Source organism: Juglans microcarpa x Juglans regia, chromosome 3S (assembly GCF_004785595.1).
Source record: "Juglans microcarpa x Juglans regia isolate MS1-56 chromosome 3S, Jm3101_v1.0, whole genome shotgun sequence".
Taxonomy (NCBI): Eukaryota; Viridiplantae; Streptophyta; class Magnoliopsida; order Fagales; family Juglandaceae; genus Juglans; species Juglans microcarpa x Juglans regia.
The window spans coordinates 19,711,563-19,725,458 of NC_054599.1; the positions used below are offsets into that span (position 1 = coordinate 19,711,563).

General features: G+C 35.9%; 2 protein-coding genes across 4 annotated transcripts; both read right to left on the reverse strand.

The window, feature by feature from the left end:
• Positions 1 to 695: 695 nt before the first annotated feature.
• LOC121258054 (integrin-linked protein kinase 1-like) lies at positions 696 to 9,003 on the reverse strand. Its single transcript, XM_041159399.1, has 11 exons — positions 8,543 to 9,003; positions 7,878 to 7,952; positions 5,057 to 5,173; positions 4,339 to 4,433; positions 3,485 to 3,605; positions 3,283 to 3,362; positions 2,886 to 2,945; positions 2,515 to 2,636; positions 2,325 to 2,410; positions 2,123 to 2,238; positions 696 to 1,157 (listed from the first exon to the last, which is right to left on the reverse strand). Exons 1-11 carry the CDS (start codon positions 8,837 to 8,839, stop codon positions 1,031 to 1,033), a joined length of 1,296 nt encoding a protein of 431 aa, XP_041015333.1. The 5' UTR covers positions 8,840 to 9,003; the 3' UTR covers positions 696 to 1,030.
• Positions 9,004 to 10,410: 1,407 nt separating this feature from the next.
• Positions 10,411 to 12,822, reverse strand: LOC121258462 (vesicle transport v-SNARE 12). Of its 3 annotated transcripts, none has more exons than XM_041159968.1 (6): positions 12,605 to 12,822; positions 12,345 to 12,454; positions 11,594 to 11,652; positions 11,311 to 11,499; positions 10,939 to 11,109; positions 10,411 to 10,694 (listed from the first exon to the last, which is right to left on the reverse strand). In XM_041159968.1, exons 2-6 carry the CDS (start codon positions 12,439 to 12,441, stop codon positions 10,539 to 10,541), a joined length of 672 nt encoding a protein of 223 aa, XP_041015902.1. In that variant the 5' UTR covers positions 12,442 to 12,454; positions 12,605 to 12,822; the 3' UTR covers positions 10,411 to 10,538. The 3 variants fall into 3 exon arrangements, with proteins under 3 accessions (XP_041015902.1, XP_041015905.1, XP_041015904.1); XM_041159971.1 differs by having other exon boundaries at positions 12,345 to 12,508; positions 12,605 to 12,805; XM_041159970.1 differs by having other exon boundaries at positions 12,345 to 12,473; positions 12,605 to 12,804.
• Positions 12,823 to 13,896: the final 1,074 nt, after the last annotated feature.

The window sequence follows — 13,896 nt, forward strand, 5'->3', positions numbered from 1 at the left end:
CATTGTTAGATGAAGTGGAACTTTGAACAATTGAATCTTTGTTACAGTGTGCGTATCCTACATTACTTAAACCTTAGGGTAGATATGGGAGCAGCAAACCTTAACTATCAGTTATTTCGTTTCTGTTGAAGTTGGAGCTGTTAGAGGCTTAGATTAATGTTCACTATTTCGCTCGTGATATGTTCACAGCTGCTAATTATACTTAGGAGTCATTTGGATTGAGAAATGCTCTCAACCCATCTCATCGCATCTTATTATTATAAATTTTCACACAAAATATAATAACCAATTCAACATTTTCAAATATCAAAATAATAATAATATTAAAAAATAATATTTTAACAATATTCTATTTAATTTTCATCTAATACTATTTCATCTCATCTCAATATCTAAATAACTCCATAAAATGAATGTCAAAGAGACATGCTAACGTGTGCAAATTATTAGGTATTCCATAATACTGATGTAATACTCTTTATCTTATCACAAGATGACATGTCATACAAAGAAAAACTAGTACTTATGCGGGCAATTCGAATGACATTATCGGCAAAAATACAATTTTTTTTTTTTTTTTTTGGAAATTAATAGAAATACACAAAATCTTTAAGATCAGCAAATACATCCTCTACATAAAAGGATAGGAGGAGCTTGAAAGCCTCACCCAACTGTTCAAAGAGAACAAAAAGAGAGCAGATAAACGTAAGTGCTTCATAAAGATCTATTCTCAAATTCACTTCGGGACCAGAACGAAATTACAACAAATAGATGAACGAGAGAAGAAAGTTCCTGTCAAAAGATGAACGTTTTACACATGTCAATTTGGATGAGACTCTTAAACAGGGTTGTTCAGATCAAGATTCCGAGCAGAATATTGGTAAAGCAGTCGGAGAGATATTTTCCTAGCATATTACCAGTTGAGTCCCATTCACAATCCCCTATGCTCGACTGGAAGTACAGGAGATTTGCCGGCAGAAATGGCAAATATATCATCCACATTCTGATCATATAACATTTGTCTTGAATATTATGTATTGAAGAGACTCCAGTGATGGTCGGTTGGTAGATTTTCCTTTATCTTTTCAAGCCTCTTGAGGATTTCCAAGAAAGAAGGTCTTTGGTTCATGTCAGCGGCCCAGCACTGCTCGGTTAACCTAAAACCATTCGAAACTAATGGAGATTAGCAGTTTGATTCTTCAGCTCTGTATATTAAAGATGGATAATTTCCTAAATAGGTTTTTGATTAATCTAATTAATCTATAGCACAGCACTGCTCTTCCATACAATAATTAGTGATCAAACTAACAGAAATCGGCATACAATAATTGCATGTTGAACAACATGAACAGTTTTGGTCGAAAAGATTACATCCATGTTGAATATGACGACAAAATGTATTGAGATACCCAATCTTGAAAATGGCCAATTAGCTGAGTGCCATCTCTTACAGATTCTCCTCCCAAAGGAAAGTGGGGGCCCGCAAGGGGGGGGGGGGGGGGGGGATTTATAGGAAGAAAAAAATAACGTGTTATAAATTGTATGATTCATCTGATATCTTATAAAAAAAGTTCATCCGATATTTTTATACCAAATGAAACTTGCAATTTGAGTTGTGGGAAAACAAGGAGAAAAGAAGAGAATCTGGAAGCAATCCTCAGTTAATTAGCACCAATGGAAGACAAGATGAGAGAATATCAACAACGGTTTCTTGTATGTGCAACATGATTAATCGATGCATAAGGAGAGATTACTCAAGTCAAAGGCATTATAAGGATGAGAGGTGAAAAATAACATGGAGCAAGGCTGTGAAGACGAGATGGCTGACAGTTTTTAAAGTAAATATGCAAAGAATTATATATATATATATATATATATATATAGAGAGAGAGAGAGAGAGAGAGAGAGGCAAAAATATTTTGTGCAGCTGAAGAGTAGTTTGCATATATCTTTGTTAAGTTAATTTCTTATCGCTCACACTGCTGAAAATTCCAAATTGAATTCCATTCATCAGAGATTAAAGAAACAAAAGAAAAAAAGATTCAATTTTTTTAAGTGGGTCATGCATGCATGAGAAAAAAAGCAATCTTTTGATCAACAGAAAAATTTAGACCTAACTTACTCTCTCAGTTCAGGGATGTATCCCTTTGAGCGAAATGAAGGTCTGCGTCCTTCAGCCACATATTTGGCTGCTTCATAAGCCTCATAATGTGCAAGTGGTGGTTCTGCTTCAAGCATCTGACCAGTTGGGAATGCCACAGATTAGAACTGATTTTAAATATTTTTACATCTTATCTTGAACTCCATATAGAAACCAGCATTACCTCATATAGTATCATTGCGAAAGAGAAAACATCAACCTTCTTATCATATCTCCGATGCTTGAAAACTTCAGGAGCCATATAACGGTCTTTTATTTTGTTCCATCCCAAAGAAAAGAAAAAATAAAAAATCATTCAGTATTAAATTCACATTCACTTAAAAAAAAAAAAAAACTTTAATAGAGATATTTACAGCTTCCGGTCTCTCCGGTCATTTTGTACACATCATGGGAATTCTGAACCTTGATGAGCTTGCTTAGTCCAAAATCTCCAACTTTTAAATGGTCTGCACTGGAATTGACTAGAAGAACATTCCTGAAATTGATAACAAAAGAATCAATGGGTAAGAAGGAAAACCCAATATGAAGGCCACTTCCAAGTTCCATCAGAGAAAGAAATGGAAGGTGCCTTTTCACTCGGGTAAAGAAGCATTTCATCCTAAGCAGAGTAATCTCGTTTTTAAGAGGATATATTAATGGTACTCATTAAAGAATATCATCATAAGTTACCAGTACAACATGACAATAGAATAGACCTGGAAAATTTAAATACAAATAAATTCACCTTGGTTTTAGGTCCCGGTGAATAATGACATTTGGCTCATTGTGAAGATAAGCCATGCCTCTGCCCACATAAGATTTACAGAAAATTAGCATCACAATTGAATACCCTTAGGCTATGTCTTGCTCTCAGTAAAGAAAAAAATCGAGCTGTAATAAATGAGTCAAGCAATGCTCCAGTAAGATTGCATAAACTTAGATTGGGCATTCATCAATACACAACTGATTCTAAATATGTACATTTACTCTCAATTTAGCCCCTTACCTTTCCAGGGAAGATATCTCTGAACATCTATCTCTCCATAAAAAATTATTTCATACGGCTTAAAAGACTATTGCTTAAATGAATTTCGCCACTTATTTTACAGCTTAGAATTACAGATGATAAGACCTAAAAGTACCTCGCTATGTCCAGTGCGAAGTTGATAGCCGTTGAAGTACTAAGTGAACTTTTTTCCTTGAGGTATTGATGAAGATCACCCTATAACAGCGTATAAATGTAGCATTTAAGTCTCTTCAAGTACATTTTTCAGATCACTTACAAGGACTTCAGCGAACATAAATCACAATACAAAACATAAAACAACTACTGCATTTACTCACCCCTCGTAAGTATTCAGTAATTAACATAAGGGGCTTCTTCTCTGTGACAGCTCCGAGAAATTGGACTATATTAGGGTGGCGGAGCTTCACAAGCAAATTAACCTCATGCCTGAAGTCCTGACTGAAATAAAGAGAACAGGTAAGCCCTTTGCATTCTTGATTAATTATAAGCTGGATCAGAAAGGAAAATATGATTATAGGCAAAAAGCACCACATTAGTAATTTTCTTGAGTACGCTGGCCCTCTGTTTATGTGGATATATAAATAGTAAAGGCCTTTCCAAATCTAATGGACTCACCAACTCTTAAGAAAGAATGCTGAGTGAATCATTAAAGAAAATCTTTTGTGCTCCAAATAAAATATATCATCCATTATTTTGGTTCTGATTCTGTTGGTATATCAGAACAGTTCCTAACACGTACACAACCATAGCTCAACTCAACTAAACCTTACTCCCATCCAATTGAGGTTATTAAAACAATCTTTTTATGCCACTTGGTCCATCTAGGAGCATATCCCTAGTTACTTCTTAAACAATCATTGATTTTCTATGTTAGTTGGGAATGCTTCAACTCATATCCAAATAGGATCCCTGTTTTGCAAGATGTGACAAAAGATATGCACAGGCAATCAACCTGCCATTACTGCCTGCCTTTATCCAGGCTTGGGACTGGCTATCTAAAAGGATATAACAATAAAGTATGACATAAGCAAAGTTAGCTCATAACTAAAACATACACTTATACAGGAAAGCATATACGATTCCTCCAAAATAATCAGCTTACAAATTAAAAAACGCAATCAACAAATAACAAACCCCTCATAGGAAAAAGTTATAAGAAAATGGATCTTACATCACCAATCTGTCATCTGAAAGTGATGGAAGAATGCGTTTGATAGCTACAGGTGTTCCACGCCAATAGGCTTTTAAAATCTCACCAAAAGATCCCTGCTAGCATCAGCCATCATCAGTTAAAGCAACCCTGCATATGGACTAAAAAAGTACACCAAGAGCCAAATGCTGACACCCAGATTTTTAGCAGCATATTCAAGTTCCAAACTAAATGACCGACAAGTGAAAGGCACAACAGACCAACAGAGCAAAACAACAGTGAGAAACTACCAAGTAAAGATGGAATTACTTTTTCCAAAAGAAACTACCCTCTCTTACAAAGAATCAAAGATCAACTTCAGAGGTACTGTATATACTGTTTCTGTGGTAAAAATCATCTCGGCATTTTACCTAACCAGGGGAAACGAAGTATACGGTATATAGGTGGCACACTTGTAATGGGAAGGAAGTTGTGTGATCAGTAATTGCATAATCCCTAAATCAAAATATCACAGAACGGGCAGAATCTAGAAACTCTTAAATTAAAATTAGATTCTGGAGGGAGCAAAATAGGAGACAGAAAATCCTAGTGACAGTATTTGAATGGTAACATCAGACTCCGTTACACTCAAACAAGAGACTTCATAAATCACAGTGTAACTACTCAGAATAGATTGCATGACTTGCCCTTATACAGTTTGTTTACTACCAATCTTTAAAAAAAAAATAAAAAATCATACCTTCCCAATAATAGCTGAGTTTGAAAAGTCCAACTCAGAAGGGTCAATTTCCCAGTCACACTTGTTTGGCAGTGGGGGTGGAACGGGCTTTGGTTCAAAATGGCTTCCATTTTGGCCCTGCAAATGAAGAATCATAATTAGAGCCTGCAAAAGCAAATAAAACAAAAAACTCACAAAATGTAAACAAGTCTTCATAAAGAAATCTTATTTACTTGGCATCGATAGCCAAGTCATGAGATGCTAGTGCATAAATAACAAACAAAGAATATATTTTCATGTTGAAACAAATGAATCATTTATGACTTATAAATCGTTTCCATATCTACAAACAAAACACGTGTATACATATTGAAATTGAAGCTCCGCACATATACAGTACCTTGCCATGATACCCAAATTCTATTTGACAACCACTACATGGAAACTGTAAACACTATATGATTACTTCTTTAAGAGTCACAGCCAATCACCACTTGACATGTTTTTCTAAGAGTAATCAATAATTTATTAAAAATGCAAAGCATAGCCCAAGCGCATGGGTTGCATACAAGAGAAACACCTAGCTAGAGTTAGAAGTGGCATTATTACATGTTCATTCTAGAGAAAGACAATCTGAAGCGGTCCAAAGTCTAACTATTGTGGACCAAATACAAAACAGAGCTACTCTCACAGCCCCCTTTGGCAACAAGCATAGCTAAGTTCTCTCTCCCCCCCCCCCCCCCCCCCCCCCCCCCCCAAAAAAAAAAAAATCATAAATTATCTAACCTTGAAACATGTGTAATGTCCAATTATCAGCAACTCCATGGGATGAAATAATTAAAATGGTGTTATGCCACACTACAAGGGCTTAATAGAAGCTAAAATCCCTAAAACCCATGTCCTCAATTTATCGCTCATACTGAAACCAGGGTTAAAACTTATGGTTCTCTCATGTTATGTTATGAGAGAACTTAGACTCTCTGTCAATCCATTAATAAAGTCCCCATTTCTTTTACTGATATTGATTACCGACTGTTAGCTATTATTTGAAGAAGCAAATGTCATTATCACATTGTTTATTAAGATTAAACAAATAAAAATCTCCATTGTAAAAGAGGTTTTGTAAGCTCATTAGCGCAACAGTATACAACGTTCTCATACTAGAAATAGAAATAGAATATATCTATTTGCAAGCATATTTATTGACACGGCAAACAAACCGTTGATGTGGAGGCCTGCCACATCAGCTTACCTAAAAAGTATTGGTGTTTTGAATCTCTTTTTCATGAACTAGCCCTACACCCACGCGAGGCATAGAAAATTATTAAGTTTTTAATTCTATTATATTCCCCTATCTCTCTCATAGTTATGAGAAACTCAATATACTTGTCAATATATACAGAAAGAGAGGGGAGGGGTGGGGGGGAAGCTCAAAAGAGAAATAAATCATCATGTTACCTAATCTATGTTGGTCATTGGACTTAGATCACTATAGCTCTAAAAAACAACCCAAAATAAAAATCCCCACTGTAAAAGAGGTTCTGTCATCTTTGTGCAAAGAAAGTGGGCACAAAGACGACAACTTTAGACGTCGGGCTTGGCACCAGAGTCTTAGTAGTAGCAGATTTTTGCGCAAAAGAAATGGCCACTAACACCACCAACATTGCCACAAAGAGTTTCATCTCATAGAGAGAAACCGGTTTTGGAAACTTTCTTGAGCACCAAATCAGATGGATTTTCGAAAAGAAGCTGCAACGTTGTTTGGAGTAACATTAAGGGCTTCCAAGATGACAATCGGATATTCCTCTCTAAGATGAGAACAAAACCAAAAATGATACCTTAAATAGAAGACCAAACTCTGCAGAGAAATAAGTGGAAGTGTAATAAACTTCCAATTAAGCCTGGAAACCGAACGGTGTTTAAGGAAATAAATTAATGATGAGATGATTGTCCAATTCTTTTAATAACCTTTAATAACATGGAAACTTAATAGTTATGACAACCTGGGAACCGGGTGGTTTTAAGGTAAAATTGAAAAAAGAAAATAGAAAGTGTTAATTGATAGGAAGTGCAAGAGATGGAAAGTACATGAGATAGCCAACGAAGTGGTATTAAAGGGTGGAAGTTGACGGAAAGTGCAAGAGACAGCTAATAAGTGAGTAATAAAGGGCGGAAGTTGACCAGACTGGAAGTACAAGAGACGGGGTTATAAAGTGGTAATAAATGTTGGAAGTGTAAACTATTAGGGAATAAAAGATAATTAAAAAATAAATTAAAATAGACAAATGTTGAAGTGGCGCAATATTTTACAACGAGGATGCTTTAGCTTTTATATATTTGAATAGATATAATGGGTCTCACAGTAAGTGGTGTATTACACACCATGCTTAATATATATATATATATATATATATATATATATATATATAATAGATCTCATAGAAATTACAACATCTTCAAAATTAAAGAAAAAGGGAAAATTTCCATTTTCAGGAGTCATCCGCACTGGGATCACTGCCGCTTGCCCTCAGAATTGCAAGTGAAGATCGGATAAGGGAAAATGACATAATTGAACAAAATCATCATCTAGTTCCCATTCCATACACTACATGTTTCAGGTTCAACAGTAAGGAAAAACGCGTCATTGTGGACTCAACAACTTGGAGAAAGAAAAGAAAAAATAAAAGACAAAAAAAGAAAATGCTTATAAACACCAGTTGCAAGTAACATTACATGATAAAAGGGGTGGGGGAAGAGCTACAATTATATGCTTGCTTACATTTTTCCCCCGGGGGGGGGGGGGGGAGGTGGGTGGGTGGAGGAAGTGGAGGAATAGACTTACATAAGACAAGCCACCGTGTGATTTTAACAACTCAATCATGCTATTCTTCTTCGCTCCTTCTGCATCAGCTAGAGGCTGTCATAAGAGAAACTCCAGCTAATTATTCCAACGATGGCAGCGTAAAACAAATGAAATAATAACAATAAGAAATTTATATTCAGTCCCATAATGGGCAAAGAAATCGCAGCATTGCATTCAAAGTTCAAAGAATGTAAGATAACACATACATAATGAAGCAGCGCATCAGTAACCAAGGCATAATCAAATAATGCTTCATCGATTCAACGCATGTTCTGCCCTCAACGAAACTCAATTCGCAAGCTCGTGTTAACAACCATACTTTTAGCTAATGATTTAAGGTCCAGCTTCTGGAAGCCGAAAAAAAAATATATAGTATTTTAGCCTTGCACACAATTTATTCACCCAAAGTCGCAATTCCATTTTTAAGCTTACTCACTCGAACAACTCCACGCTCCTTTGACCTAAGCTTCTGCACAATCTTTGGTATATTTTGCACCAGGTTATATGGATATTCTCCTCTCTATAACTAAAATTAATAGATTATATATTTGGCATAGCATATTAAGTAAACATCGAATTCAATAATGGAAACCACAGAGAGAGAGAGAGAGGAATAGAGAAAGCAGTAATTGAGAAGAATTTACGGTGTTCTTCCAGCGATCCTGGGAGTTGATGTCGGCACCGTACTCGATCAAGCACTTGGCGACGTCGATCCAGCCGTGGAGGGAAGCGACGTGAAGCGGGGTGCGGCTGTCATAGTCCCTGGCGTGGACAAGGGAGCGATCCTCCTCGAGAAGCTTGCGGACGGCAGCGACGTCGTTCTGGTGGGCGTGCCAGAGAATCAGGGAGGTCCGGCTCACCCTCGCCTTCTCCTTCTGCTTGTCCAATTTCGAGCTCCCTTTAATAGCTGCGGCATCGGAAGAGGACGCGTCCGAGCTCATGACCAGCGATGGGAGATCGGATCAGATAATAGGAATTAAACTGTCCTGCTTGTTCGGAGAGATTTTATTGTGTGCTGCTTTGCTTCCTCGGCTGTGCGACTTCGCTGAATTTGGTAGTCCCCGTTTTTCAGGGAAATCTAACTGCGTTGGAATCTGTCTCCCACTCTCCTCTTGTTTCTACTCGCGTGAGTACTCTCTTCTCCATGCAATTTATTTATTTATTTTCAAAAAATCACATTCTAGAATATTCCCATCTCATATAATATAGTCAATATATGATGATTATAATTTTTTAAAATTTTTGCATAAAATATAATAACTAATTTAATTTTTTAAATTATAAAATAAAAATAATATTATAATAATATTTTATTTCACTTTCAATAAAACATCACATCTTAACTCAACTGCGTAATCAAACGAAGCATAAAATTTGTCAAAGAGTTATTTTTGTTCTTTATTTAGTTTAATGGCCAAGATTGGAAAATACACAGTTTAAAAGGCAAATGAAAGGTGTAATGTGTAAATTCTGATAATTTAAATTAAGTTCAATGCTAGTATTAATTAGAGGATACAAAATGTATTTTACAATTCATTGTATTTTAGATTAATTATATTTTTATTCTTACTATGATTTAAGTCTGAGATTTTTTGTCAATACATGATAAAAAAAAAAAAAATACACATTTTTTTCCTACTGACACCATATATTTTCAATAATTATTAGTTGAAGGTATTAAATGTAACATGTATAAATAAAAATTAATAATAAAATTTTTCTTATTAAATGTAGCATGTATAAATAAATGATAATAATAACATCTTTTAAATATGTTATTAACAAGAGAAGTAAAATATATGCATCAGAGATATTTTTTTATAAGCATATGCATTAAAGATATTTAAAATATTTTAAGTATATTTAATCAATACATCTATAAGAATATGGTATCCCAATCACATCAACTATATGGAGGAACAGATAGACTTGTTTAATGGTAGTTCTTGTAGTCTGGGTTCGATCCACCATAGATGTGGGATTTGTGGGATGAAGGGTTAATCAATTGTTTGGGAGAGAGAAAAATATCTAGAGGGCAGAACAGCCATGCAAAATAGAGTTGCCCACCAAAGTAGATAATGATGACTGCAGAATAAGACATAACAAAATGCCATATAATGTTGAGGTATGCATCCCATTTATTCAAAATAGCATCATCTTTTGGTTTTGATAGTAAAAAACAACCATAGTGAGACAGTAGAGTACCAAGAATTAAAGAAAAACAAAAGGAGCAAATAAGATCTTGGTAGGAATAACCTGTTAATTAACTTCGAAGATCCAGAATTCTTAATCACATCAAACATCAAATTGGGAAGAGTACAAATGTTTTCTTCACTTGTTCTGTAAATGGATGCCTACACAAGACTGAGGCACCTACCATCAGTGCTTGATTCACAACTCTAAAGCATGTAGTAGATTTTGAAGTACATCAAAGAAATGCCGCCTGTCGAACATGGGGCACTTATTCGATGCATGCTAATGCACCATCTACAAAATGCTAAGAAAAGGGTAAAAGCACGCCAACTATGATATAATTATTGAATTATATCGTTCGTACAAATCGGACATGTTTAATTAATATATACAAACAAGCACACGGAGTAATGGAGAATATCATCTGTACCCCAAACAATGTATAAGTCAATGATGTGAAAACTTATAGAATAGAATAAAGATGATAGCAACAACAAGAGCTCCAACTATTGAGCCAACGATCCATTTGTTCTTGGTCATCCTGCGCGACATGGCGGTTAGAACTTTTTTACTCTTGTCGATAGCATCATCTACCCCATGAAGCTGCAAAAGAATGAAGTCATTAGTTGAGAAATGTACTCAATATTGCTGTATCATACTCATGTTCTTGGAAAATTGGTATAGATTACGAACAAACTCTTGCATTGGTCCTCCGCAGCGCATGAATTACATACGGGAGAGGCTTGCTAATGGAGTCCCATTTGACAAAAAGAAAAATGAGGGAGAACTCAAGTTTGAGCCACAAGGAACCCCATGTAAAAAATATGACATCAAGTAGAAAATATACCTTTTTATGGGAATGTAGGAGAGTCTCACGCTGTTGGTGCAAATCTTGGAGGATTGAAACACCAAGGTCTTCTGTCTCCAGCATTGTTCTTCTACTCTCCATAATCCTGTCACTTGATTGATTCAATCTCTCAACTGACATTGCCATCCTTTCCCTTTGATCAGCAGAAGCCTGTACATCATCCATAAATGAATAAAATAGTATTTACCAAATATATGAAAAATAAACCATATATGCTACATCTGATGGGTAAATTATTTAATAATTTTGAGGACAAAGTGCCTTCCCCAAACATCTCATGCCACAACTTGAAAACATATATATTCATATTTCTAAAATAATGAAAAAGTGAGAGGCGTGATCCAGACATACCATATGCGCACCTGCCATTCCAGATTCCAACAAATCTTCACGGGAGGCCTGATCAGCATTAGAAGATGCTATTCTTTTAAATTCCCTTTTCAACTTATTTAGATCAGATTTATATTCCCTTAACTTAGCAAGCAATGCAGCCTTTGCACTTGGCTGTAGACTTCTAGCCTCAAGGTCCATTTTTCGGATCTGAACCCAAGAAAAAACAAAAAAGTTACATGATGAATTTTGGAAAAGAAAGAACTAAAATATTACAGTATAGGAAATAAAATGGATACATTACCAAAACATCAGCATCGTCCAATGAAGCCTTAATCTCAGAAACCTTCTGCTGCTTCTGCTCTGCACACATTAGTGACAACAAATGGTTCCCAGGTCATGGAATCATAATAGAAAGAGTATTTTACAATTTGTTATCATGAAAATGCAAGCAAGCCCCATAGCACCAACTCTCATGACGGGACTTGCTAGAGATTGTCCAGTATAATAACCGCCTGAGCCTCTCATGATAGCCCAATCTCTATAACTCTTTCGTAGTGCGCGATCATCACTTGCATAATTACACAGATTAAAATGATAACACAAATGAGCTTATCGAATCCCATGTTCTAGATACATTTCAGAGTGCTTCCTGTCAGAGATCAGGAATGGTTAGGGCATCTGAAATTGTAGATCCCACACAAGTTCATTTTCCACTTCATGCTAAACCATACAATCTCGTCCAACATCATCCCATTTATGCACATAAAACTGGAAACATATGGTATCAATAATCTAGAAAAAAAAATCATATAAATGTTATGATAGGCGAGGTTATTGTCTTATCGTCCTTTCCCACAAATTTTTAGCAACAAATACAATAATCTAGTCTGAAAAAACCAACTGTGGAAATCTTCCAAGTAAAACCAATATAAAAATAAGCAAATAAAAAAAAAAGGTCGGTTGGGGGGGTGTTCCGAACCGTATAGTTGTTAGAAATTTGCATGGTTGAGATAAAGAAAAAGCAAGACATAAAGAGGGAAGTTCAGTCTCACCACCAGGAGGAAGAAGACCAGCCGAGCTACATTTACGGGAGAGATTAGCAGAGAGCTCGCAGTACTGTCGCTCGTACCCTTCGAATACCTCACTCATGTTTTCTTTTTCCCTGAGAGAGTCAAACCCACCTTCAAAAATAGTAAATAGTTTGAAGATCCAAACCCTAGTTTTACCATAACCGAATCAATATAGAAAGAGAAAAAAAAAAATTGACAAACTGAAAGTTTGTGGAAAAACCATAGGGGAAGATAAGATCTACCTTGGAAAGAAGATCGATCGGTCCTTTGAGGATGTGAAGGGGATCGGATCGGATCGGGTCTCGTCAGGCAGTTATAGTTGGTGTCTGCGACGTTGCTTTTACAGGAAGAGAATTAACTTTGAGGTAGAAGGTAGAAACGGATGCGTACAACGGTTGATTCACCAAAAAACATGACAGTGGCTCCTTTCGGATAGCTCTAGATTCTCGTTTGTCTGTTCACGTTATCTTAACGTTGACCGTTAAATTTTTTTTTTTTTTTTTTGGGGGGTGGGGGGGCTAATTTTTTGAAAAATTAAATTAAATTAAAACGAAAGTAAAAATCAAACATTAAAATCTTGAATAAAAAAAAAGTAAAAACAACAATTCTTGGTCTTCACGACGTGTATGGAACGCGTGAGGGGAGACCCTCACCGCCTGGTCCCACCTTCAGGCTGAAAGATTTGTTTTTTCTTTCTCTAACAGCCTTTAAAGTAGGGGTGCGGCGGGGCTTCGCATCTGGCCAGCCTGCCACCCCCGTTCAGCCCTCGCCTGGATGGGCGGGGCACTCGTCTCGGCTGGACCTAAGTCTGTCCGACTCAATATATATATATATATATGAAATAATTTTTTTTTAATAGGAAAACTCGTTTCGACTTTTCCAAAACGATGTTACTTGGTCTTATGTTTTGTTTTAAAATTCTCCTCCCTTGAGTCTCCCTCTTTACTCTTTGAGTCCTTATTTGTATTTAAAATTTATCTTAACTTATCTAAATACATCTTATCTTATCATTACAATTTTTTCAAATTTACACACAAAATATAATAAACAATTCAATTTTTTCAAATCTCAAAATAAATTTTCTAAATTCTCACACAAAATATAATAAAAAATTCAACTTTTATTCTACTATTCACAAACCATCTCAATCCATCTCATCTCTGCATCCAAACCATTCAATCTCTCTTCCCAGATGTCGTTGACTCGTTGCCCCTAGTCCCGTCCGGTTGCTATTGCCCATGGTCTTAACTATATCTCTCTTTCTTGCGGCCTCGTCGTGGGCGATGGGCGAACAACCTTAGGAGCCAATCAACTCTTGCATCCAAACGAAAACACCCGTCCACAGGAGGCAGGGCTGAGGGCTGCCCACCCAAGAGATGCGGATAGCACCCTTCGCTTAAAGTTTATTAATGTAGAAAGATTAATGTGATTACTATTAATATTTTCAAGAAGTTAAAAAATGAAATGAGAAGTATTGAAAAGAGTAAAGGTAAAATTTAAAAAGAGATAAAGATGAAAACCAATTTTGGGTATA

Bases quoted from the DNA above. Each gene is read 5' to 3' on its own strand.
- LOC121258054 (XM_041159399.1), bottom strand. From the start codon at position 8,839: ATGAGCTCGGACGCGTCCTCTTCCGATGCCGCAGCTATTAAAGGGAGC. The intron at 7,953-8,542 runs GTAAATTCTTCT...CTCTTATGACAG, and splicing joins AGGATCGCTGGAAGAACACC to CCTCTAGCTGATGCAGAAGG. The intron at 1,158-2,122 runs GTAAGTTAGGTC...GAATGGTTTTAG, and splicing joins TACATCCCTGAACTGAGAGA to GTTAACCGAGCAGTGCTGGG.
- LOC121258462 (XM_041159968.1), bottom strand. From the start codon at position 12,441: ATGAGTGAGGTATTCGAAGGGTACGAGCGACAGTACTGCGAGCTCTCT. The intron at 11,653-12,344 runs GTGAGACTGAAC...TAATGTGTGCAG, and splicing joins TGGTCTTCTTCCTCCTGGTG to AGCAGAAGCAGCAGAAGGTT. The intron at 11,500-11,593 runs GTAATGTATCCA...TCTTGGGTTCAG, and splicing joins TGGACGATGCTGATGTTTTG to ATCCGAAAAATGGACCTTGA.